Genomic DNA, 25,858 nt, shown 5'->3' on the forward strand with positions numbered 1-25,858 from the left:
TGTGGCGTGTATCATTTACTGATCAACCAGTATCGTATATAAAAGCAAAACTGTATTGTTCCTTAATGTAAAAGGCAAAATTAGACTGGAGTATAGTTAGATATAGATTGCAGCAAGAAAAATACGTTTCAGTGTATAAATTGGATATCGGGATATTATGGCTCCTATAATAAAGACATACATGAGCATAACACAGGGAGTTATTACACGAGACAGCCAAAATTGAAACCAACGATGAGTGTACCACGTAAAACAGTCAAAAGACTTAAGTAAGCAACCGAAATCAGTTATAAAAAAATTAGATATGTCTGTAAAATGAGCAAGTATTTAAAATTATACTAAATTTTTGAAATTACATTGTAACTGAAAATATTTAATAACTTTCTGTGTGCATGTTACGTGTAATTCTGTTTTCTGTAATTGTACATTTGCCACATTCTGGATATTTGTTGTATTTCAGTCTTGTTATAATATAACCTGGTACATGCTGTCAGAACACATATGACATCTGTCTGAGTGTGTCTGCCTTTAAATTTGTATAATGCATCCAACACTCTTATTTGAAAATTATCAGGTGGCCTTAAAACAAAAGACCAAAGATGTATGTATTAGTTCGACCACATAGGAAAGAAGTTGGTAGCAATTCGCGTTGTAGCAGACTCTTTGGTCATTTCCTCGTCTCGCGTGTTCATTTGTTTTGCGGTCGTCGATTTGAGTAGCCGAAGAGGAGTTTCTGTTTGCCGTTCGTTTTTCGCTGTCTGTATTTCTTCATTCATTGTAACTGGTAAGTGCTAATCGTTTTAGTCGCGCTATTAACTTTTTGTCTATGACGCGAAAAAGTGTTTCAGTGGTCTGCTTGCAATACATTGTAGATTCGTTCGTCGCAAAAATATTGTGTGTTCATGAAACAGTATGCTTGCCCTTGGTTCCACGTGGTAGTAACTGTAGATGTGATGTAAGCTTAAAGGGAGCTGTGCATTCTAATAGTAGGGCTTGGTAAAAATTGTTAGTTCATGTGTATTTTTTTTTTCTTTAATCGCAGGTATTGTATTGACCATTATAGAAAGTAAGAATATTTTCTCGCCATCGGTAACATTGTGATCGAGGACAGTTACTGTTGTACATATTTTGCAGCCAAATGGTTTCGAACAGCATGTGGTATTAAAGTTCATTGTTCGGTAATGAGGTTGAATGTGTGAATACGGCGAATTTTCGTTAAGATTAACAAGCATAAAAGAGTGAAGTTAGCTGTAATGTGTTTCCTTAAGGCATTGTATTCATATATAGTTTTAATGTTTTGATTTTTTAAACATTGGCATTAGCTGCAAATTTTAGGTAATGGACCCCCCTGCATCATTTCTCGTAGTTTTAGTTGTACGTACATTATATGCATAAAAATTGTAGTTGGGGTCTTGTCAGTATTTACTGTGAGTTTTCTCATTTTGCCACGAACGTTTTTTGAATAAAATGTGTTAAATAGGCTATGCTGCAGAATAGTCCGTTACTTGTCTTCAATACACAAGACTGGTTTGATGCAACTCTCGTTGATACTCTCTCCTGTGCAAGCTTTTCCATCTCAGTAACTACTGGAACCTATGTTTCTGAATCTGTTTACTGTATTCATGCCTTGGTCTCACTGTATGATTTGTATCCTCTGCGCTTCCCTCCGATATTACACTGGTGATCCCTTGATGCCTCAGAACGTGGCCTACCAACTGCTCCGTTGTAGTCAAGTTGTGCCACAAATTCCTCTTCTCCCCAGTTCTATTCATTAGTTCATCAGTTATGTGATCTACCCATCTAATCTTCAATATTCTTCTATAGCGCCACATTTCGAAAGCTTCTATTCTCTTCTTGCTTAAACTGTTAATTGTCCATGTTTCACTTTCATACACGTCTACAATCCATACAAAAACTTCCAGAAAAGACTTACTGACAGTGAACCTGTATTCGATGTTAAGACATTTCTCTTCTTCGGAAATGCTTTACTTACCATAGTCTACATTTTATATCCTCTCTGCTTCGACCGTCATCAGTTATTTTGCTCCCCAAATAGCCAAACTCATTTACTACTTTGTCTCATTTCCTAATCTAATTCCCTTAGCATAACCCGGTTTAATTCTCTAATTCCATTATCCTTGTTTTGCTTTTCTTTTTGTACATCTTATATTCTTCTTTCAAGACACTGTGCTTTCGGTTCAACTGCTCTTACAGGTCCTTTGCTAATGGAATTGTCATCAGCAGACCTCAGTTTTTATTCCTTCTCCTTAGATTTTAATTCATACTCGAAATTTTTCTTTTGTATCCTTTACTCCATGCTCAGTATATAGATATATCGGGAACAGGCTACCACTCTCTCCCATCTCCCCTCCCCCCCCCCCCCCCCCCCCCCACCCATCTCACTCCCTTTCATGACCTTAATTGTTATTACTGCCGTGTGGTTTCTGTACATGTTGTGAGTAGCCTTTTGCTCCCTGTTTGAAGTCTGCCACCTTCAGAATTTGGTAATGTATTCCAGTCAACATTGTCAAAAGCTTCCTCTAAGTCTACAGATTCTAAAAATGTAGGTTTGTCTATCTTCTAAACGAAGTCTTACGGTCAGCGTTGCCTCGCATCTTCCAACATTTCTACGGAGTCCAAACTGATCTTCCCTGCGGTTGGTTTCCACCAGTTTTTCCATTTGTGTGTAAAGAATGTGCATTAGTATTTTGTAGCTGATAGTTTGGTAATTTTCACACCTGTCAACACTTGATTTCTTTTGGTGTGGAGTTATTATATTCTTCTTGAAGTCTGAGGGTATTTTGCCTGTCCTACATCTTGCACACCAGATGGTAGTTTTGTTAGGGCTGGCTCTCCCAAGGCTATCAGTAGTTCTAATAGAATGTTGTAAACTCGCGGGGCCTTATTTCAGCTTAGGTTTTTCGGTGCTTTGTCAGATTCTTCATGCAGTACATCATCTCCCTTTTCACCTTCACCTACTTCCTCTACCATTTCCATAATATTACCGTCAAGTACATCTCCCTTGTATAGACCCTCTGTATACTCCTTCCACCTTTCTGCTTTTCTGTCTGCGCTTCCCATCTGAGTTCTTGATATTCATACTTCCCCAAATATCTCTAATTTTCCGTTATGCAGTATCTATCATGCCTCTAGCCATCCCTGCTTAGCCATTTTGCACATCCTGGTGATCTCATTTTTGAGGCGTTTGTATTCAGTTTTGTCTGTTTCATTTACTGCATTTTTGAATTTTCTCCTTTCATCAAATTCATTCTCTTCTGTAACCCAAGGATTTCTACTAGCCCTAGTAGTTGTAACTACTTGATCCTCTGCTGCCTTCACTATTTTGTCTCTCAAAGCTACCCATTCTACTGTATTTCTTTCCCCATTCTTGTCAATTGTTCCCTAATGCCCTCTCTGAAACACACTGCGGGTCAGTGGAAGCGTCAGATTCCACCCGTCTGCTTTGACATGTGATGTAAGGGTGTTGTGGTGTGTGACGTAATTATGGCTCAGTGCTTGAGTTGGTTGTGTTTGTAGATGTCGCATTGTTGTTTCATGGTGCCCTTGTGTGGGTGGGTGGGTGGTGTTTTCATTAGGTGTTACTGGTTTGTTGTTTGTACTGTGGCAAGACGTTCAATATGTGTGTATATTTGGGGGGGGGGGGGCGCTTGCCGATCTAGTTTTCAGTGTGGGAATTTTCTGTTTGAAAGTACATGGTTTTTTTGTCTATTCTTCTCGAGTTGTTGTGTGTATTTATGGTGTATTAATGTTTTAATTTATGCACGGATGTTTGATTTGTGGATCTTTGAGGTTTTGATTTTATTTCTCGTAGTTGTAGGTGCTGATTTTTTTATATCAACAATTATGGTTGACCTATGTGGGTCACTTGAAATGACAGATTCCTGTTTTTGTAATTGTAGGTGTTGGTGTTTTGGTATCATCATTTGTGGTTGACGTATATTGGTCAAGGGAAATGTCAGATTCCAATTTTCATTGTTTTAGTTGTAGGTATTGATGTTTTGGTATCTTCGCCTGTATAGGTCAAGGGAAGTATCTGATTCCTGCTCATTTTTGTTGTAGTGGAATGTAGTAATTTTTTTCTTTTTGTTTATCATTTATCTTTTGGGATCATGGTGTGTTCTTTTTACTGTTATATTTAGCTTGCACTCACCCTAAAACCCTCAGTTTCCTGTGGTTGTCCCCTTAGTATGATTGTACTTTTGGGGAAATGTAATTGTCTTATTTATATGTATTTTGGTGTTTGTTGCTGTGTGTATGTAGTGTCATCATAGGCGCCACATTGGAGACTCTTGGAATAGCTATTTCCGCCAGGTTCATGACGTAATGGGTCAAAGCAGATGGGTGGAATTGCTCTTCTATAATATCCCCTCTAAAACCTCTTGTTCTTACAGTTAATCCAGGTGTAATCTCTGACCTTAAATTTCTGACTTTTTGACGTTTTAGTTTTTATGTACAAATAATAATTGTGGTCAGAGTCCACATCTGCCCCTGGAAATGTTTTAAAATTTAGAACTTGGTTGCTAGATCTGTCTTACCATTATATAATCTATCTGAAACCTTCCTGTGTTTCCCGGCCAGTTACAGCTACTACTGCGAATATTTCATTGTGTGTGTGTGGGGGGGGGGGGGGGGCAGCAGTGGCAGTATCACACTATAGCTCACTTGCTGAGAGTTCTGCTGGTTATTTGCAGATGGTATTCTGGAGCCTACACGTGATGCAATGTATCATAGTTTACTCACAACCAGAATGCCTTTATTATCGAGCTGTAGGTTGTAAATGGATTATCTTCTGTGGCATAGCATCATTGTAAATTCAAATAAATGAATGTTTTTAAAGATAGAGCTGGACATTGTGTAACATTTTTGTCGCTTGTATTAAACCATCTGTTCATTCCAATTCTTTCAGTACATATTTTCATTCTTAGTGTGTATGAGATTTTTAGAAGGATTGTTTTTCATTCTGAGCAATTTTTATTTTTTGGTTTTGTTTGTGGGTTTGGATTTTATGTATTCCTATCAATATGGAAGACATAGGGTGGGGTTTGTCAACTGCAATATGGAATACGAATTTTACAGTTGAAGTTTTTTCACCTATGCTAGTATCTTATTCTTTAGTTGACCTAAATAAACTGAAATACGGGATACAAATTTAACTGTTGGAGGTTATTTCACTGTTACTGGTACCACTATGATAATTTTCATCCGATACTATTAGTATCAAAGGTGGAAAAAAATTCATACCACTTACTTCAGCTTAGCTGTTTAGGTCAGTTGAAGTGTGAGATACAGATTTTATGTATATCGCTTTTTTTTTTGCATTCGTGGTTTTCAACTGAGGCACAGGATGCCAATGTTACTTAGATTTTTTTGTCTTTACTAGCATTAGCAACCTGGGATACAGATTTTACATCTGTCGATATTTTCACTTCTGCCTGAACTAGTATCAGCTGAAGAATGGTTGCTAGTAGTAGCAGAGGCGAAAAAAGCAACACCTGTAAAATTTGTATCCCGTACTCCAGTTGACCTACATAGGATACTAGTGCTAGCAAAGGCAAAAAAAAGTTGCAATGTGTCTAATTTGATACCGTACTGCAGTTACCGTATGAAGATCAGCTCAAGTTCGGGATGCAACTCATACGTCGACAGAGGTTAACGTTACTTGTCTTTTTCCGTTTTTGTGCTAGTATCTCTTTCAGTTGAGTTATGTAGGTCAACTGAAGAATAGGATACTATAGGTTCGTATGAGTAGTTGCCATTGGGCTCGTGCGCATGCGCAGAGCTGAATTCGCGTATGAGCAGTGCCTTCCTCCCTCTTCTGGCTCCTTGAAGTGTGGCTGTTTGCCGTATGAGCGGTAGCAGCAAGTAGCCAGATGCTGCCGCACCCTTGCTGCCAGATTTGCGCATGTGCAGTGTTTTATAGTTGGGGGGGGGGGGGGAGGGGGGGTCCTTTCCCATGTCAAACAAAATAAAAACAGGTTTCTGTGGCTGGGAGCCATAAAGTGAATTAATATACATTCTCATAACCATGAAAGACCAAAATAAGTCAGTAGTTCCAATTTTCTGATTTTATGTTATTTCCACAACATTAGCAATCAACCATTAATGTCTTAAAGAAGCTATTTCTGTTTTATAGATGAATTTGCTTCTACTTTTTTTTTTCCACTGAGGCAGTTAGTTTATTTGAAACGAAGTGTTTCATTCCACACTATTGGCTACTTTCAACCTCGTTCAATCTCAAGTGGAAATTTTCATTTTCTGGGATGAATGACATTATACCGTAAAAAGAACCAAACATGAGAATACAGTACTGGACCTCCAAGAAAATTGGTATCGCAAAAACCACATGAAAAGCTGAATATCAGGTACTTCAGAGTGCATCTGGACGTAGAAACGTGTAATTAGAGTGGAATGAAGCATTTTAATATGGTTTATGAAATGCCGATTTTGCTGGAGTAGTCTCGGAAGTCCTGTTTCTTTTGTGACACAGTAAGATCTCTTAATGCTATATACGTACGAACACGGTAAACATTGACTTGAAGCTGACTAAGAAGGCAAATTTGGTCAGTAGTTTTGAACTAAATATTTTGTTTCAAATATGACAGCTGTAGCAGAATTGTACAAATCTGCCTTCTGTGAAAGGGTATTTGATCACGAGACACTTGTCTAGTACTTCCTCTAGGCCTGAAGTTTTCTTAATTTGTGTTTGTCTTAAATTCTTAGAATGTCATTCTATGCTAAATTGTAGACTAGCAGCATATTGTATTTTATTGTTTTAACTCCCCACATGGCTTCATATTTATTCCTACAGTAGAATATAAACTGCAAGTTGTACAGTTCCTTTGCCTCACAGACAACCATGTTAATTTTTTACGCATTTTGAAATAGTCATGAAATTTATTGTCCATTGTGGTGTAAGCTAAACAAGAAACTTTTTTCAAGAATTTTGTATTCAGTCCTATTAGCTTTTTTCAGTGCTGTGTAGATGTAATCCTGTTGGAAGTGCTACATAACAATATTGCAGAGTACGAATTAAAAATCTGTCAGTCACCCTATAGACAGACAATATGTATATGTGCTGATGGAGGTGTGTGTGTGTGTGTTTGTTTTATTGTCTCTATCAACATACCAACACTTTGGTTTAGTAAGTTACAGCATCTTTGGAGTAACTTACAAATGAAAGTGTTGGTATGTTGATAGACAATAAACACACACACACACACACACACACACACACACACACACAAATTTATTTCAAGCTTTCGCAACCCAAGGTTGCTATAATAGGAAAGAGGGAAAGACGAAAGGGTGTGGGTTTTAAGGGAGAGGGCAAGGAGTCATTCCAATCCCAGGAGCAGAAAGACTTACCTTGGGGGGGGGGGGGGGGAGAAAGGACAAGTATATGCTCGGGCACACGCATAAATATTGATCTGCACATATACAGACACCAGCAGACAAATGTAAATGCAAAGAGGTTGGGCAGAAATCACTCGAGGCGGAAGTACAGAGGCAAAGATGTTGTTGAATGCAGGTGAGGTATGAGGGGTGGCAACTAGAAATTAGCGGAGGTTTAGGCCTGGTGGATAACGGGAAGAGAGAATAAATTGAAGGGCAAGTTCTCATCTATGGAGTTCTGATAGGTTGGTGTCTGTGGGAAGTGTCCAGATAACCCGGACGGTGTAACACTGTGCCAAGATGTGTTGCTGTGCACAGAGGCGTGTTTAGCCACAGGGTGATCCTCATTACCAACAAACACTGTCTGCCTGTGTCCATTCATGCGAATTGATAGTTTGTTGCTGGTCATTCCCACATAGAAGGCTTCACAGTGTAGGCATATCAGTTGGTAAATCATGTGGGTGCTTTCGCATGTGGCTCTGCCTTTGATGGTGTACACCTTCCGGGTTACAGGACTGGAGTAGGTGGTGGTGGGAGGGTGCATGGGACAGGTTTTACACCGGGGGGCGGTTACAAGGGTAGGAGCCAGAGGGTAGGGAGGATGATTTGGGGATTTCATAGGGATGAACCCAGAGGTTACGAAGGTTACATGGACGGTGGAAAGACAATCTTGGTGGAATGGGGAGGATTTCATGAAGGATGGATCTATTAACTTCCCCAGATAAAGTGATGCACTCACTGGTGGGGTGTGTGGTTCTCTTGAACATATTAGTTGTTGCTTTTGTGATATTGGTATATGTAATGATACCTGACAAAAGTGAGTTACCTGTAACTTTAAAAATTTCATTCCATTATGGGTTGTGTTATTAAAGATTGGCAGACACGGATGTTAGGTTTATTGCCAACTAGCTGGTGTATCAGGTGAGATAGAGAATTCTCCTCTCCAGTACCAGTTAGTGGCAGTGCTTTGTAGACATCCCAAATCCCTTATATAGTTAGTTTCTGATGTGCTGTGTATGTTTCGCAGGAATCAAATTATTCCACAGGGACTTGTCTAACATCTAATAAAACTGATGTGTATTAATTGTGCAATTTATTTGTAACATAAATTGCATTATAAATGTAATTCCCAAATGTGTGTTCTGTATATCTTACCAAGATGGAAACCCTTCTGAGGTGACAACAATAGTGAGCATATACCGAGGCAACAAGTCACAGGATACCTCGTAATATTGTTTTGGACCTTTTGCCAAGCACAGCGCAGCAACTCAATGTGGTGTGGGATAAACAACTTGTTGGAAGTCCCCTATAGAAATATTGAGCTGTGCTGCCTCTATTGCTATCCATAATTGTGAAAATATTCCTGGTGCATCATTTTGTGCTGGAACTGACTGCCCTATTAGATCCCTTAAATGTTAGATGGGATTTACATTGGGCAGTCTGGATGGCCACATCATTAATGTGAATTATCTGCAACATTCTTCAAACAATTGCTAACAGTTGTGTCCCTGTGACATGGCACATTATCATTCATAAAAATCCATCATTGTTCAGGACCATTGCCCTTGAGTGGCTGTAAATGGTCTTAAGATAGCCGAAAATAACCTTTCCCAGTATGTGATCAGTTCCATGTAATGTAAACATAGCCCCCACCATTATGGAGCCATCACCAAGTTGCGCAGTGCCTTATTAACAACTGTGGCTTCGTAGGCTCTGTGCCACGCTAGAATTCCGCCGTCTGAAATTGGGATTCGTCTGACCTAGCCGTGGTTTTTCCAGTCATCGAGCGTCCAAACGATACGATCACAAGGCTAGGACAGGCACTGGAAGCGATGTACTGTTAGCAGAGGCACTCGCATTGGTAGTCTGCTTCCATAGTCTATTTCACCTCACTGCCCTAACAGATACATTCATTGTATTTCCCACATTGGCTTCTGCGGTTATTTCACACCTTGTTGCTTGCCTGTTACCACTGACAACCCTTTGCCAGTGCCGCTTCAGTGTTGCCCGTGGCGAGATGTAACAGTTGGAATTTGGTATTCTCGGCAGACTCTTGACATTGTGGATCTTGGAATAATGAACTGTGTAATGCTTTCCGAAATTGAATGTGCCGTACATCGACCTGCAACTACCATTCCGCATGGGAAGTTTAATTCCAGTCGTGTGGCCATAATCACTTAAGAAACCTTTTCACCTGACTACAAATGACAGCTCTGCCTCCTTTATTCCTTGTGTACATGATACTACCACCATCAGTATATGTGCACATTGCTATACCATGACTGTTGTCATCTCAGTGTACAGTAATAAGATAAACTAATCATAGTGCTATTAATGCACTAAATATGGCAACTTCCTTTCACTTCATGCTTAATGCTATTCCTAGTACACCAACTAAATTCGAATGAATGAATTTTAACGGAGCTTCTTGACAGGTTTGTCCCCCTGTGCGTCCGGGGTTAGAATAGCCCTGCGGTATTCCTGCCTGTCGTAATAGGCGACCAAAAGACCTTAAATATGATCCAGGTTATTATGTTCCACAGGGACCTTCTTTTGCAGTCTGACGACGAGCTGCACAGCAATTTAGAGTGGTGAGATGTTAATTTCATCTGCCACGTTCATCGAGGTCCGAGGAATAATCAGGTTGCCACTGGTTCCTTCATCTTGGCCTTAGAGGGTGATACATTGCCTGAGGAGGTCGAGGTGGTGGTCTACCACTGTGACATCAATCTCTATATCCCTCACCTGATGCGGTGCTTTAAGGGCTGGAACTTCAGCCGTATGTCTTCCTGCTGTACTTCCAGTGTCACATGTCAAGATTTCGAACACCCATCACATCCATATACTCCGTGTGCCCTGCCTCCCATCTGTGTCAACTGCAGAGAGCATCATTCACCTTGCTCACCAGGCTGCAGGATTTTACAGAAAGAGGGGAAAATCATGTAATAAAAGACCCTGGACTGACTGACTGACCGACACTGAGGCTAAGAGGAAATATGAACGACTCCATCTTGTGCGAATGACTCCGTCTTATGCTGCCACTATGACAACAGTGGTAGCCCCATCAAGTTCAGCGAATTCGTCGGCACCCAAAGCCGTAACACATCTGCACCTTGACCTGAGGGGCACTACGCTCTGTTGCTCCTGTGCCACCTACTTCAGGAACAACATCTCCCACCCATTGGGGACGTCCATCTAAGCTGGAGAAGCATCAGACTTCTTTGGCTCATCTTGCTCAGAAGTGGTCCCTTGGGTCCCTCTCTTCCCAGGTTTCCACCTGTGTGAAGGATGATGCCCACCAGTGGTGTAAGTGCCCACAAGCAGCTGGTTGTAGGGCTTCACGATCCTCCTCAGTCCCAGAGACTGAATCAGTGAAGCCCTCCCAACCAATGAAACCCAAGGAGCAGTGAGAAATTTCCAAGAAGACCACCTCTAAGACGAAGGAACTTACAGTGGGCCCACCCCACCGCAACGTACGAGCTCTGCCGAGATTCTGGCATCTACTGAGGACCTAGATCTCGCAGGACCCTCGGACACCGTGAAAGTCGATCGTATGGGAACTCAGTTGGTGGCAGCGGGTGACCCAGCGGTGTAACCTACCACCTCGATCTCTTCACGCCGTTTTCCTCCGTGGACAATGTCATCCTCCAGTCGAACTGCAGCAGTTTTTTCCACCACCTTGCTGAGCTCCGACAATTTCTCAGCCTTCACCCTTTCTTCTGCATTTCTCTCCAGGAAACTGGGTTTCCGGTGATGCAAAACCCTGTCCTCCGTGGCTATTTGGGTTATTATAAGAATCCAGCAGCTTATGAGAGGGTATCTGGTGGAGTCTGTGTCTACGTCCTTAACACTCTTTACTGTGAGTGTGTCCCTCTTCAGACACCTTTAGAGGCTGTCGCTGTTTAGGTTTTGATGCCTCAGGCTGTTAACTGTCTGCAGTCTCTATCTTCCGCCGGATGGTGATGACCCGCAGCGTGTATTGGCTGCGCTGATAGCCCAATTGCCGCCACCTTTTCTGTTATTGGGGGGGCTTGAACCCCCCTTAACCCTTTGTTGGGTGGATTGGTGGCAACAGGCAGAGGCACTGTCACTGAGAAAGTGTTGGCACAGCTCGACCTTTCTCTATTAATGATGCCTCCACACATTTCAGTGTGGCACACGGCATGTACTCGGCCATCGACCTTTGTCTACAGCCCCAGCCTTCTACCGTTTGTCCATTGGAGTGTGCATGACAACTTGTGCGGTAGTGACCACTTTCCAATCTTTCTGTCACTGCCCCAGCGCCACTCACCTCGGCGCCTCCCCAGATGGGCTTTGAATAAGGCTGACTGGGACTGGTTCACCTGCATTGCCACTCTTGAGCCTCTTTCTCGTAGTGACATTGATGCGGTGGTTCTCACGATCGCCACCGGCATCGTTTCTGTCACGGAATGTGCAATGCCCTGTTCTTACTCTCGGGATCATTCTGAACGATGCTCATAACCGTCTGGCTGCAGTGTTTTCACTGCCGAGCTGGTCGCCATCTCTCGCGCCCTAGAGTATATCCGCTCCTGTTCAGGTGAGTCCTTAGTTATCTGTAGTAACTCGCTGAGTGGTTTACGAGCTATCGACCTGTGTTTCCCTCGCTCTCGACTGGTGACAGCTATCCAGGAGTCCGTCCACTCTCCTGGTGTGGACCCTAAATTGTGTCGGCATCCCGGGCAATGAACACTAGCCAAACCGTCTGTCGGTGTACCAGCTTTGGAGATCGGCCTTTCGGAGTGTGATCTCCATTCAGTTTTGTGGCAGAAGGTTCTTGGTACCTGGGCTGATGAATGGCGCACCCTGCCTTCACTCGGCAAACTTCGGATTGTCGAGCAGACTACCGGTGGGTGGCACTCTTCCTCCGGGTCTCTCGCAAGGACTGTTGTGCTCTGTCGGCTGCGCATCGGCTACACCTGGATGCCGCACGGTTATTTATTCTGGCGCGAGGACCCACCTCTGTCGCTATGGTTCAGCATTGACAGTGGTCGATATTTTGTTGGACTGTCCACATTTAACTGTGCTCAGGCAGACATTTGCACTGCCTGATGTGCTCCCTGCACTTCTAATGAATGATGCTGTCATGGCAGGCTTAGTTTTGAGTTTTATTTGTGCAGGGGGTTTTTATCGCTCAATCAAAGGGTTTCTCTCTTGTTGTTTCTCACCTTTGGATTATGCTTTTAGATTGGGCTTTTTAGTTCTTGGTGGTTGGCTTTTCCCTTTTTTTTGTTTCTGTGGTTGGCCAACTACTGTAACACTCTGTGTTGTTAATTCCTCTTTTCTGGTCGTTGTCTGTTTTCTTGTTCTGTCATCCCTTGTCATCTCTGTTGCTTGTTTTTGTTCCTTGTGGGTGTTTCATGATTGTGGAAAAAGGGACCGATGACCTTTGTAGTCTGGTCCCTTCAACCACCACAAACCAACCATCTTGACAGGCTTGTTGACTCCAGTTCATTGTAGATCTCACGTTATATCTGTTACCGTGACAAAGATTTTGTTAACTCCCAAACAACTTTGGGGGGGAGGGGGTGTCGTTTCTGATTAAATCCTTGACGTATGGACTCTAGTTTAATGTAACATTTAGTTTGCATGTCACACCATTGTGAATAGGTGTCACAATACATAGTGCACACAGTCAGCTGCACTTATCTTGTGAGGTAGTGTATTGTTCCCTGTGGAGAATCCTGCATGACTGCCAGACGCACACAGCTAAGTTTCTGTTTGATGAATGGGTGTGTTGTATCCCAGGCTATTTTCTCAAAATCTTTTTGAAAAATATATATAGCTGGGTGTCAATGCAGGATATGACGTCCTGTCAGTTATGCCATGAGTCATTAATAACAGAGATAGCTTAAGGTTATTTCTAGGAACCTCCACAACATTTTAAATAAACTATGAACACCATTAGAGCCAACACAGTTACAACTCTGTTTATCTATTGTAATTTTGAGACTACATGTGGGTAGTACGTGCCTTGTGTCAAAAGTAAAATTAATGCATCTGCATTTGCCAGTTCATTATTGGTACCAATGCTTGCTACTATGTTGAAGTAATTGTTAGTTCGCTGGTCCGTGATGGTATTTTCACTGCTGTCGGCAGAGCTTTTATCTCGGTCAGATTGTTGTATCACTGCTTTTGTTTCTTGTTTAAGAATGATCTGAACTGCTCATGCCTAAAGCCTGGAGTATTATAGATATTGAGTATAATGTAAACATTTCGCTTTTTTAAAGTAAGGCTGGAGGATTTTTTATATTTGTGGTGGCAGTGGACTTTCCTCAAAACTACAGCTTGTTCTCTAGCTCGGATATCACTGAGACCTGTGCAACCTACTTTCTGTCTTTAATTGTATTTGTTTATAGGTGCTGAAGGTAAAGTGGTGAAATTGAAGTGTTTGTTCTAAACAAACTCAAATTGGCATTATCGAGTTGTTAAATTACTGTATCAGAAACTGGGCAGCTTTTAATTTGTCGTTTTTACCTCCCAATTTCAGTTGCTAAATATGGCCAGTAACAGAGGCAGTTTGGTTCACGCTATGTCCGAGCTCCTGACGAGGGGCACGGGTGCCGACGTTACGCTGTGTGTCCGAGATGGTGAAATAGAGGCGCACAGCTTAATACTCGCCGCCAGGAGCCCGGTCTTCGCAGCTATGTTACTGCAGCACGACACGGAGGAAGCTGCCAGTGGCCGTGTCCAGATACCGGACGTAGAGGCTGCCACTATGCGGCAGCTCGTCCGCTACGTGTACACAGACGAGGTCCCGGAGGGGAAAGAATCTGCGGCAGAGCTACTCGCGGCTGCCGACAAATACGGCCTCCTTCTGCTGAAGGAGGCTTGCGAGGACCGGTTGCTGCAGAATTTGTGTCTAGAAAATGTGGCGGAGTGTGCGGTGCTGGCTTCGCAGCACTGTTGCTCGCGCCTGCTCGGTGCCGCCGTCGAGGTGATCTCCCGGGACCCTCCGGAGGCCCGCAAGACGGAGGGCTGGCGAGAGGGAGTGGCCTGCTGCCCGCAACTGATGACTCAAATCTCGGAGTTGGTTGAAGCGAAAATCAGGTTAGCTGGAATTCTAATTTCGTTTGTCTTTGTAAGTAGCACCTACAAAGTAGTGAGCCTTCTCTTGACACTTCCCAAAGGAATGGTTGGAGGTATGTATTTCACTAGTGTAAATCTCGCATATTCCACACGATCTGCACTTGGGACTATCAGTGTGTGTATTCTGTAAGGAGACACTCCGTAAGCATTTTTCTGCTCTGAAGATATGATGGAACTTTCACATCCTTCTGCTGTATTTTTGAAGGCAGTGTTGCAGTTTACAATCAGTTGCAGTGAAAATTTAGTGCAGATTTGGGTCGTAAATGTATACTTGCCTAGTTAATTAGACCCAAAAAATTTTAGCAGAATTGTGCTTCCTTATATACAGTAATATTCTTAATCTGACTGCTGTGAGGGCTAAGTGTATTTTGCATGTGCACTTTTCTCCATTTTTGTTTTAACTGAATGTAGTGATTTAAAATGTTACATTTGTCATAGAAAACCTTGTATACAAATGCAGTATACTGTGCTGGAATTAAATTTTGGATGACATTAGCTCAAATGAGCAGTTGGCTAAAAGGTTTACAGGGCTGGATATTTCAATATAAAAAATACTTCCATATAAGATAGGCTTCAGAATAACATGTTCCCATCTACCACAATTGCTGCTGTATACAAACCACTTACTTGATATGTGTTGCCAGGAGAAGTGCGTGCTGTGGGTGAATACACCAAATAGTTCTTCCTGCTCATCTTTCGCTTACTTTTTGCTGTGCTTCTTACTTAAATCTCTCAAAAGGTGCTCTAATACTGTGCATTGCCAAATAATTTTCAAGAAACAGCGGGAAAGTTTCACGATCCTGTCGAATACCGTAGGACGTTGCTAGTCATCGGGCAGCAGTATTTGCAAAATTAGAGGTGGTGGCAACCAACAGTCTTGATATTCATTTCTTTCTTCTGGGCTTTTATTTAACAAATGTCTTCTTTTGTTATGATGCACATTTCTTTCGAAGGGAAAAAATATTATACCATATAATTTTTCCCACGTGGAATGTTTTTATATATAATTTTTCCCACGTGGAATGTTTCCTTCCATTATATTGATATCAATAATCATTGTGGTATATTTGGAGACATCTATAGTTGACCTAATAGATCACAATGGAATGAATATCTGTAAATCATGTAGTCAGGTATAACTTGAGTGTGATATGCTCATGTGTATTGAGAGAAAAATAACTGTCACAACTATTTATTTAATCTTGATAGTACCTTCCCACAGGTGTATTTTTATTATGTAAGGTTAAACATCTGTCACAGCAACGAGTGTTCGGTGAAAGGGTAGCGTGAAGGACTGGACTGATAAGCAGTACGAGGACACGCTGCCGTAATCGGTAGCATTAATGTAACTTGTCAGATGGCTGGCTTTCTTGTGTGGTACCTCACAGGCTAGTGAAATTTAGTGCCAGTTTCTCAAAAAAGGCTGAGCAGCACTTTGTACCAGAGCAGTAGTTGTCAGATCTGTGTATCTGTCTGGTTTCTGCTTCTTGTCAGGTCTAATTTGGTACACCACCCTCTGACGTTTCTTAGAATTCTAAAAATGTCAAGTAATTCTGTGTAACCTCAAAATCTCCTTCCCCATCCTGGAGCAAACTTACAATCCTTAATACACATTTCTCACTGATCGTGTGGGCTTATAGCATTCAATTGGTATAGTTAATAATTTTGCGACTATCTACTGTGACAGTAAATTTCTGTGGAAAGTACTCTCTCTCTGTTTTCCAGTGCCGCAAAGGACGCCGCCTTGAAGAAGTGGCTGCACGAAGCTGCAGAACGTGGAAATGTGGACGAACTCCCAGACATACTGGCACAGGGAGTGGACATAAACTGCCGGTGTGAGAACGGTTACACGGCACTTCACAAGGCGGCGAAGGGTGGCGACGTCTTGGCCGTAAACTGGCTGTTGGAGGCGGGTGCCGATGTCAGTGCACGGAATAACTGGCAGCAGACGCCCCTCCACGTAGCAGCGGGACAGGGCAGGCAGGGTGTTGCCATGACCTTGCTGTTTTACGGGGCAGACAAAGACGCGTGGGATGGTAGCGGGCAGACGGCTCTGCAGGTTGCTGCCGCGTGTGGTGAAGCGTCCGTGGTCAACCTGTTGTTGCGGCTGGGAGCGGACCGATCTGCTGCCGGATACGGTATGACGCCTCTACAACTTGCCCAGGCGTACAACAGGAAGACTGTCGTCGGTATTCTGAGTGGTATTCATCCGGTGTAAGGTGGACCTTTCGTACCATTTTCGATAAAGCAAATAAACTTCTGGTTTACTGTGAAACGTGTCATTGAATTATTCAAATATTTACCTGCTCTTCCTTCCCACTTCTCTCTTCTCCTCATAGTGGTCCTCCTTCCGCAGGTGAGACTTCCTAAACTCCTACTATCAGCTACCCTGAAATTCCCAAAAAGTAGTGTTTTACACTTAGTCTACTGGCAGTAGATCAAATGTTTGACTGGCATAGGAGAACAGAGTTCTATTGAAACTGCTCCAGAGCATCAATCATTACATTTGATCTTGACTGTGTTCCAAATACACATCATTTTCAGTGAGCTTCTGGTGTGGTATTCTTGTAAACCAGTTTCAAGAATCGTACACCACATGCTCTTCCCAGAAGCGTCCAGTACTTCTATTAACACAGCCTGAAATTTGTGTGTGTACTGTTAATCCAATGGTTAGTGGTGAGAATATAGGCGCCCATACTTCCGCCAGCACTTCATGAACTATGGAGTTGCTGCAAACTTCAGCATATAAGACACTAACGTACTGAAATTACATCAGGTTACTGACAATGTCCCAGGCTGCCTAGTTTGTCAATCTAATTTTATAATGGTAAATGTAAATACCGCTGACCAAGCATACTGCTGTGGGACTTTGTGACTGTGTTGCTGGAAGGTTAATCAGCAGATTGGGCATAATACATTCTTCAATTGATGATTATATTTATCAAGAGATGAGTTATGGCCAACCACAAACAATTCAGTTACTGGAAATCACAAATGTCATGAAATTTACTCACAGACTGTAGAGAAGTTGCAAAATGTGTATCAGTTTGCCAACTTACTTAACATACTAAATGCATTTACACAACAGAATGCAGAGTGGAAGGTAATACCGAAGATAACATGTCAAATTTAAGAGCTGTTATAATGATATGATTCTAAAGATTGTAAATCATAATGCAGATCTCAATGTTTCATTGCTCGTGAGGCTCTGACACGAGCAGGACCTGGTACTCCTGGAAATATTTCCCATCGGACAACTAAATCAGTGATTATGAATGTTTAAATTTTTTGGTGAACTGGAGTCATTGCAACACCACATTATGCACTTGGAGACATCCTTAATTTCACTGAATCTGACAGTTTGAGCAATTGAAATGAGGACCATATGAATTGAATGTAATTTTACCCCTTACATGTAACATCTCTTAAATGTAAGTAGAAAGATGAGATGTCTCACAGACCTTGTAATATTTTCATCAGGTAACTACAGTAGCTGAATAGTAAACTATTTAATCTTAAGAGCAGATGAAATCCTATTTAGCTCTTACAACACGATTGCCACAAGTTCTGTAAATCAGGAAATTTCAAATGTGTCATGGAAATTTGAAGAAAAAAGGAAAACCTCATCTTCGTCTCAGTAGATGAAATTGTTTGTTCACTGAGATGTCATGCATTGTCACTGACTAGGTGCTGCTTTCTTACCCCCTCATTCTTACAGCTTCTCCCCTTCGTACCCATTCCCTCAGGAAGCAGTCAGTGCTGCCACCATTTACTGCTAGCTTAGCAGCTCCCAATGAGAGGCAGGCGGGCACGAGTAGTGGTTCGTCTCGATCTGATTCTCGGAGACTTTTGACACGGCGGCCAGAGATGGTAATGTGTGTGTGAGTTGGCCAAGTAATTGTGTGAATGTGTGTGTGCGTGCTCATTTTCTGACATGAGCTATGGCCAAAAATTCAGTTGTGAGAGTGCGGTTGTCTTTCCTACGTGCCTGTCTGCAGCTCAGTGGCTGTCTTCACAGTGAGTTGCTACCTCTCCTCACTGGTACTGATTCTCAGAGTATTTGCTCCAGTTATCTGTTGCACGGATTCGTCACTGCGGTCTCATTTCATCAACGTGGTGTCTGTGACACAGGAATAACTGGCTAAATGAGTGGACTTCTGCGACGGGCCAAAGCTGCTGGCCATTTCTGAGGGTATCTGTAACAGATTAGGACTGCCGATACGAAGCGCGTCATTTCCCACTAACGTGTGAGCCCTGCCCGTCGGGTCTAGTCTCGCTGATCCGGCCCCAGGTCCGGGTCTGTGTGTGGCATAATGGAGCAGATTTACACGGTTTATCCGTGGACCTAGCACTGGGGCTCCTCGGTGGGTGAGAGGCCACACACGATGGGTTTCAGGAATTGACTCTCACAAGTACTTTGTACATTGCAGTGTTTTAGACTTTTTATACTAGTATATTTTGGCACCACAAAAGTAGTTTAGAAAGTATCAACGATAAGAAAATTGTGTTAGTCACTGGTGGTTTGTATGTTATTGAGTCAGATATCTTGAAGAAATATTAAACAATACCTGTAAACTGACATGACACTGTGGTAATAACTGACAATAATGAGCCTAGTAGAACCAACATCTTACAGGTGTAGTGTTGGTTTACACAATTCTTCCACACTTTACACTTCTTTCTAGACACCCACATTTTTCTGAGGTTATTTCTGAAATCAGTGAGGGTATTTTAAATCTGGCTTGCAACTCCAAGGAAATGCATATTTTTATCACCAAAGGTTTTGCTTTATTGAAATAAGTGGTTTTGATGGAACCACTTATTTTGGGTTGCTTTCTCCATCTAAAAGCAGTTCATTACAAAAGATGTTGATGTTAGTACTTAAGATTTTTGCTCACACAGGAAAGAAATACAGACGTACTTACATTTTTTGTGAACCTGGGTGTTTACTTACCCTTGAGACCTCAGAATGTCAGGGAAAAATCGGGTAATTTCTCTTCAGGATACTTGTGGCAAACCTGTAAAAAAAGCTTCGTTGATCACGTTAATCAAAATGAGCATGAGTGAGTGAGTGAGTGTGTGTGTGTGTGTGTGTGTGTGTGTGTGTGTGTGTGTGTGTGTGTGTGTGTGTGTGTGTGTGTGTGTGTAGTCACTTAGTACTGGTCTTGAAAGACTGAATATACTACGATCCCCTTACATACCAGTCATATAGGGATCATATAATTGAAAAATGGCATTCAATCATTCTTCCTGCACTCCATGCAGGAATAGAATGGGAAGAAACCCAAATAACTGGTGCATTGGGATGTATCCTCTGCGGTGCTGGATGTAGGTGTAGAATTAAATGAGACTGCAGAAAGTGCAAACGTTGGTAATAATCAAATGATCTGAAAATACTAATTTGCACAACTTTTGCACAGTGGACGCACATCTTTCTACTACATTCCAGACAATTTGAGTGACTCTGTTTGGTGCATTTATGTGCTGATTTCTTTTTCTATGATGCACAGCACTTCGTACATATATTCTTTTCTGTTCTATCAGTTGATATACATGCGACATGTTGTCAGACGATTCTCCTATATTTGAGATTTGATAGGCATCTGTACCAAAATTCAACTTTTGCCTGTAGTCAAAGCATTCCTCCTTTCGAAATATTGTGTTGTGTTTTTCTTGCTGTAACACAGCAGATTTGAATGTCTTCACTTGTAATTATTTTGGCTATAAAAGACTATCCCTGATATGAGTAATTATCTGTGGAACTGGTCGTATCAGAAAGAAATTATCACCCTGCACTAGAGTGTGTGCCAATACGAAACTTTGTGGAAGATTGTGTGGTGGATCGAAACTTGAGCTCGGGACCTTTGCCTTTGTCTGCCAGTACCTCGTCTCCTGCCTTCCAAACTTCACAGAAGCTCTCCCGTGAAACCTGCAAGAGTAGCACTCCTGAATCCAGCCAATTGACCAACTGGCACTCCCTGAAGTTGGGAAGGTAGCAGACGAGATGCTGGCGGAAATACATCTGTGAGCAGCACAGGTTGTGAGTTGTCAGGTAGCTGTCAGTTGAGCCCTTTCCCACAGAAGGCGAAGGTCCCGACGAACTATTGGACTGACAGCCTGTGTTAATCTGCCTGGAAGTTTCAGGTCACAACAGCCTCTTTTACCAAAAAACCATTTTCTTTGCTAGTATCCCTCTGTTTTGTGGTAACCATCAGCTGCAACAAAATCCGAATCGTCAGTCGTCATTCCAGTGTTAGATTTCACCTAAATAATAACTGATTTGCTCCTGAGCTTCAAAATCTTAATAAACTGAAGACATCTTATTCGTCTTAGAAAGTCACCCCATGCTATAGCTGAAAAATAAGTTTCATGCACATAATATAATACCTGTTAGGCACCTAATTTCACAGTGACTTCTGAACAATATACTTTATCATTAGAATGACGGTCAAGTTAATTGCTGAATGTTACTTTACTCGCGGCACATATTAAAATGAAGGTACTGAAAGACTATTATTTCTCACAGTGCTATGACAGTCATTGTTCGCAATGAGTGACGGGCATGAGAGATTGCTGTATTGGTTTGAGGGTTAAGCCAGGTTTGTGGTTAAGAGGAGACTGGTCCTGAGAGCATGGTGTACAGGTTAGAAATGAACTGCAGTGTCATACTTCTAGCCAGTGTTGGCAGCTATCAAAGCTGAGATACAACGGGCGTGACGTGCTGTCGAGAAGTGAAATACGGTGGCACTGGGTAGCAATTAACCTACTTGTCAGACTGGCAGGGTAGGTGTGATTAGACAGTGTGCCCATTTCCTAATGGGAAAATCTGTGCAACTGAGTCTTTTTGGGAGGGGGAGGGGTGATTTGATCACTTAAGGACTTGAGTATTTATTGGGACATATTCATTTCTGAAATCTCTGCTTGCTTGCTAACTGCAGACAACATGAATATTCAGAATGAGATTTTCACTCTGCAGCGGAGTGTGCGCTGATATGAAACTTCCTGGCAGATTAAAACTGTGTGCCCGACCGAGAATCGAACTCGGGACCTTTGCCTTTCGCGGGCAAGTGCCCTACCAGTCGGGCACACAGTTTTAATCTGCCAGGAAGTTTCAACATGAATATTATTGAAATGGGAGACTTGTCTGACTCGGGTCACTACATCTATTGCTTCCAGACTGTTGTCACTTAAGGCTTTATGGGAATGAAGTCTACAGCCGGATAGTTAAGACAATTCTACTTCTATAGGCCACGTCGACACAAGACCAACAACAAAATGCTGATGTTTAAACCTTGTGGATTTATCACAGAGCAGGAAACACATGAAAATAAGCAGCAATAAAACACGTTCAAGCTAAGAAAAGCCATCACACACATTTAGATACAGCAAGAGAATGGAATAAATGGAAGCGGCCTTCAGATTAAGCATGAGGAACACTGCACCAAATTGTCTTCAATATTGTTTGATTGGAGCAATTAGTGACTTTTTTCCTTTATTATAATGAGGTGGTTGGGCAGACCATTCTTCTATCAACTGATGAGCACTGCATCTCCATCACAACCCTCACCCTGTGGAGAAATACATGTAGAACATTGTCAAATTTTAATCTTCAATTTTGGAAAAGATAAACTGTGTAACATTTATTTAGATCTTAAACCTGAGCATTTAAAATACATGAATAATACGTGGTTACTCTGCAAATCAGTCAACTGCCTGGCAGAAGTTCATGAAACCCACCTTGACAATAATTCTCTATTATTCCACTCTCGAACAGCTGTATCTTTCGGTGCAAGCTGTGATTTCTCTTATTTTATTATTATACCTGTCTCTCCCGATGTAGATTGGCATCAACAAAATGTTTTCGCATTTGGAGGAGAAAGTTGGTGATGTAAATTTAGGGAGACGATTCTGCTGCAAAGAAGAATGCCTTGTTTTAATGGTATCCATCCCAAATCCTGCATCACATCCATGACTCTTTCTCCCTATTTCAAGATAGTACAAAATGTACTGATCTGTGAACTTTCCCGATGTACTCTGTTAATACTACCTGGTAAGGATCTCCCAGACTACACAGCAGTACCTGACGGGCAAGTGTAGTGCAGGCAGTCTCTTTAGTACATCTGTTACATTTTCTAAGCTTCTGCCAACAAAACGCAGTCGAGTTTGCTTTCCCCACAACATTAAGGCATATTAATCCACCAGAGCAGTGTTAGTAATAGTTACTTGGGGTTTGTGTAGCGTTGCCATATACCTGAAACCATGTTTTCACAATGTAGCTTTATGTAATTCATAAATCACGGCAAAAGCTTCACTCAAAATGTTTTTGCTAAATGTATGTATAAATTTAGAGTAACAAGTTTGTGTTCAAACAGTAACCGAACTTTTTTTTGTACCCAAAATACAGAAAAATGTTAAGTGACCATGTTTAAATTTGTTCTTCATGTGGTTGGTTACAGAATGAAAAATTTAGAAAAACTATATGCCGTCTATTCAAAAGAGATTTAGGTATAGGCAATATAAAAGTTCCTTCGCGTACTTAAACCATTCATCTTTTGTTCCAACTGAAATCCCAATGAAATGCATCTATAAGACCCGTACATGCAACTTGATAGTATGTCATACTGCCAAAAGTTGCTCTCTACACCTGACATAACATACGCAGTTCAGAATTTTGTTATAGGGCAGGAAGAGCAAAGGTGTCAAGTTTTGGTTGCTTTGACTTTTAGTAGCTAATGCAAAAAAAGGAAATGAGTTAATTCTGGCATAGAAATAGTTAGTGGATTGTCATTTTTACTCTCGGCTGCTTTCACATTATCTCTATGCAGCCACTTTCCCATATGTGAGTGGTCTTTGGGCATGCTTTAAATGACACGGCATACTGCAGTTAATTTGTAAATAATTCTCTCCGTAACTGCTCACTAAATTTATTTTCATTTCCCTATCCCACACATTAATATGCCCAGAGTAGTTACCTGTAGGATTGTATTACTTTTCTACAATCTTAAACATTTACATTGTAGCGGTTCCACCTGCTTTGAATTTCTTTGTCTGTCTTCGGTGTCGACGTATTGTGTTGCTACACTGGCTCAAAATGGGTTGTGGATTCTGACACACACTACTGTAAATCATGTAGCGGACAGGTGCACAGTTCCGTTTCACAGTACTTTAATATTTGATGTTATACAAAAGGAAAATTAAAGTTATACAGTCAGTGCACTATTATTTAACCTTCGATAAGCCTCATTAATTGTAAGCAGGCGAAACTCAACATACTGCTTCAATCGTCTCTTGTTGAACATCTACGAGCAGTAAAACCTAACCACAGCACAGGTTACTCATCTGAAACTCTGCTGTGGTCTGTCTGTCTCATGACAAAAACTCGGGCCTTTATACAGGGTGTTACAAAAAGGTACGGCCAAACTTTCAGGAAACATTCCTCATACACAAAGAAAGAAAATATGTTATGTGGACATGTGTCCGGAAACGCGTATTTTCCATGTTAGAGCTCATTTAATTACTTCTCTTCAAATTACATTAATTATGGAATGGAAACACACAGCAACAGAACGTACCAGCGTGACTTCAAACACTTTGTTACAGGAAATGTTCAAAATGTCCTCTGTTAGTGAGGATACGTGCATCCATCCTCCATCGCATGAAATCCCTGATGCGCTGATGCAGCCCTGGAGAATGGCGTATTGTATCACAGCCGTCCACAATACGAGCACAAAGAGTCTCTACATTTGGTACTGGGGTTGCGTAGACAAGAGCTTTCAAATGCCCCCATAAATGAAAGTCGAGAGGGTTGAGGTCAGGAGAGCGTGGAGGCCACGGAATTGGTCCGCCTCTACCAATCCATCGGTCACCGAATCTGTTGTTGAGAAGTGTACGAACACTTGGACTGAAATGTGCAGGAGCTCCATCGTGCATGAACCACATGTTGTGCCGTACTTGTAAAGGCACATGTTCTAGCAGCACAGGTAGAGTAGCCCGTATGAAATCATAACAACGTGCTCCATTGAGCGTAGGTGGAAGAACATGGGGCCCAATCGAGATATCACCAACAATGCCTGCCCAAACGTTCACAGATAATCTGTTGATGACGTGATTGCACAATTGCGTGCGGATTCTCATCAGCCCACATGTGTTGATTGTGAAAATTTACAATTTGATCACGTCGGAATGAAGCCTCATCCGTAAAGAGAACATTTGCACTGAAATGAGGATTGACACATTGTCGGATGAACCATTCGCAGAAGTGTACCCGTGGAGGCCAATCAGCTGCTGATAGTGCCTGCACACGCTGTACACGGTACGGAAACAACTGGTTCTCCCGTAGCACTCTCCATACAGTGACGTGGTCAACGTTACCTTGTACAGCAGCAACTTCTCTGACGCTGACATTAGGGTTATCGTCAACTGCATGAAGAATTGCCTCGTCCATTGCAGGTGTCCTCGTCGTCCTAGGTCATCCGCAGTCGCGAGTCATAGGCTGGAATGTTCCGTGCTCCCGAAGACGCTGATAAATTGCTTTGAACGTCTTCCTGTCGGGACACCTCTGTTCTGGAAATCTGTCTCGATACAAACGTACCGCCCACGGCTATTAACCCATGCTAATCTGTGCATCATATGGGCATCTGCCAACTCCGCATTTGTAAACATTGCACTGACTGCAAAACCACGTTTGTGATGAACACTAACCTGTCGATGCTACGTACTGATGTGCTTGATGCTAGTACTGTAGAGCAATGAGTCGCATGTCAACACGAGCACCGAAGTCAACATTATCTTCCTTCAATTGGGCCAACTGTCGGTGAATCGAGGAAGTACAGTACATACTGACAAAACTAAAATGAGCTCTAACATGGAAATTAAGCATTTCCACATAACATCTTTTCTTTATTTGTGTGTGTGAGGAATGTTTCCTGGAAGTTTGGCCATACCTTTTTGTAACACCTTGTATATCATCACAATAATAGGTGCTGAAACAACACATTGTTAATATAGTTATGCAAACAATACCTTTGACAAAACTGTTAATTACTTTGGAATTAATGAAAGGCTGGGTTTGCTAACGTGTTTTTGACTAGAGCTAGATAAATACTTTAAGATTACTGGTGCTTCATCTTCCAAATGTTAACGGTTATTATATAATTTATATTTGCTTATATGTCAATAATAGAATTTAAGTTACAAAATGATCACTGATTTCACCCTCTAACACGATACTAACTATGAATAGACAAAATAAGTTAGAACATCAATTACATACATAAAACTAAGCACAAAATTAGATCAGTCGTTATTTGCTTTAAAACTGAGAGCCAGTCTTTATCTT

The 25,858-nt window shown here is 41.8% G+C and overlaps 1 protein-coding gene across 2 annotated transcripts; it reads left to right on the forward strand.

Annotated features, from left to right (window-relative positions):
• The first annotated feature begins 655 nt into the window (after nt 1–655).
• On the forward strand, nt 656–16,767 carry LOC124720457 (ankyrin-3-like). 2 transcript variants are annotated; one of them, XM_047245808.1, is made up of 3 exons: nt 656–784; nt 13,922–14,481; nt 16,246–16,767. In XM_047245808.1, the coding sequence occupies exons 2-3, from the start codon at nt 13,931–13,933 to the stop codon at nt 16,736–16,738; spliced, it is 1,044 nt and encodes a 347-aa protein (XP_047101764.1). In that variant the 5' UTR covers nt 656–784; nt 13,922–13,930; the 3' UTR covers nt 16,739–16,767. The 2 variants fall into 2 exon arrangements, with proteins under 2 accessions (XP_047101764.1, XP_047101765.1); XM_047245809.1 differs by having other exon boundaries at nt 706–784; nt 13,916–14,481.
• Nucleotides 16,768–25,858: the final 9,091 nt, after the last annotated feature.

Source organism: Schistocerca piceifrons, chromosome 11 (genome assembly GCF_021461385.2).
Source record: "Schistocerca piceifrons isolate TAMUIC-IGC-003096 chromosome 11, iqSchPice1.1, whole genome shotgun sequence".
NCBI lineage: Eukaryota > Metazoa > Arthropoda > Insecta > Orthoptera > Acrididae > Schistocerca > Schistocerca piceifrons.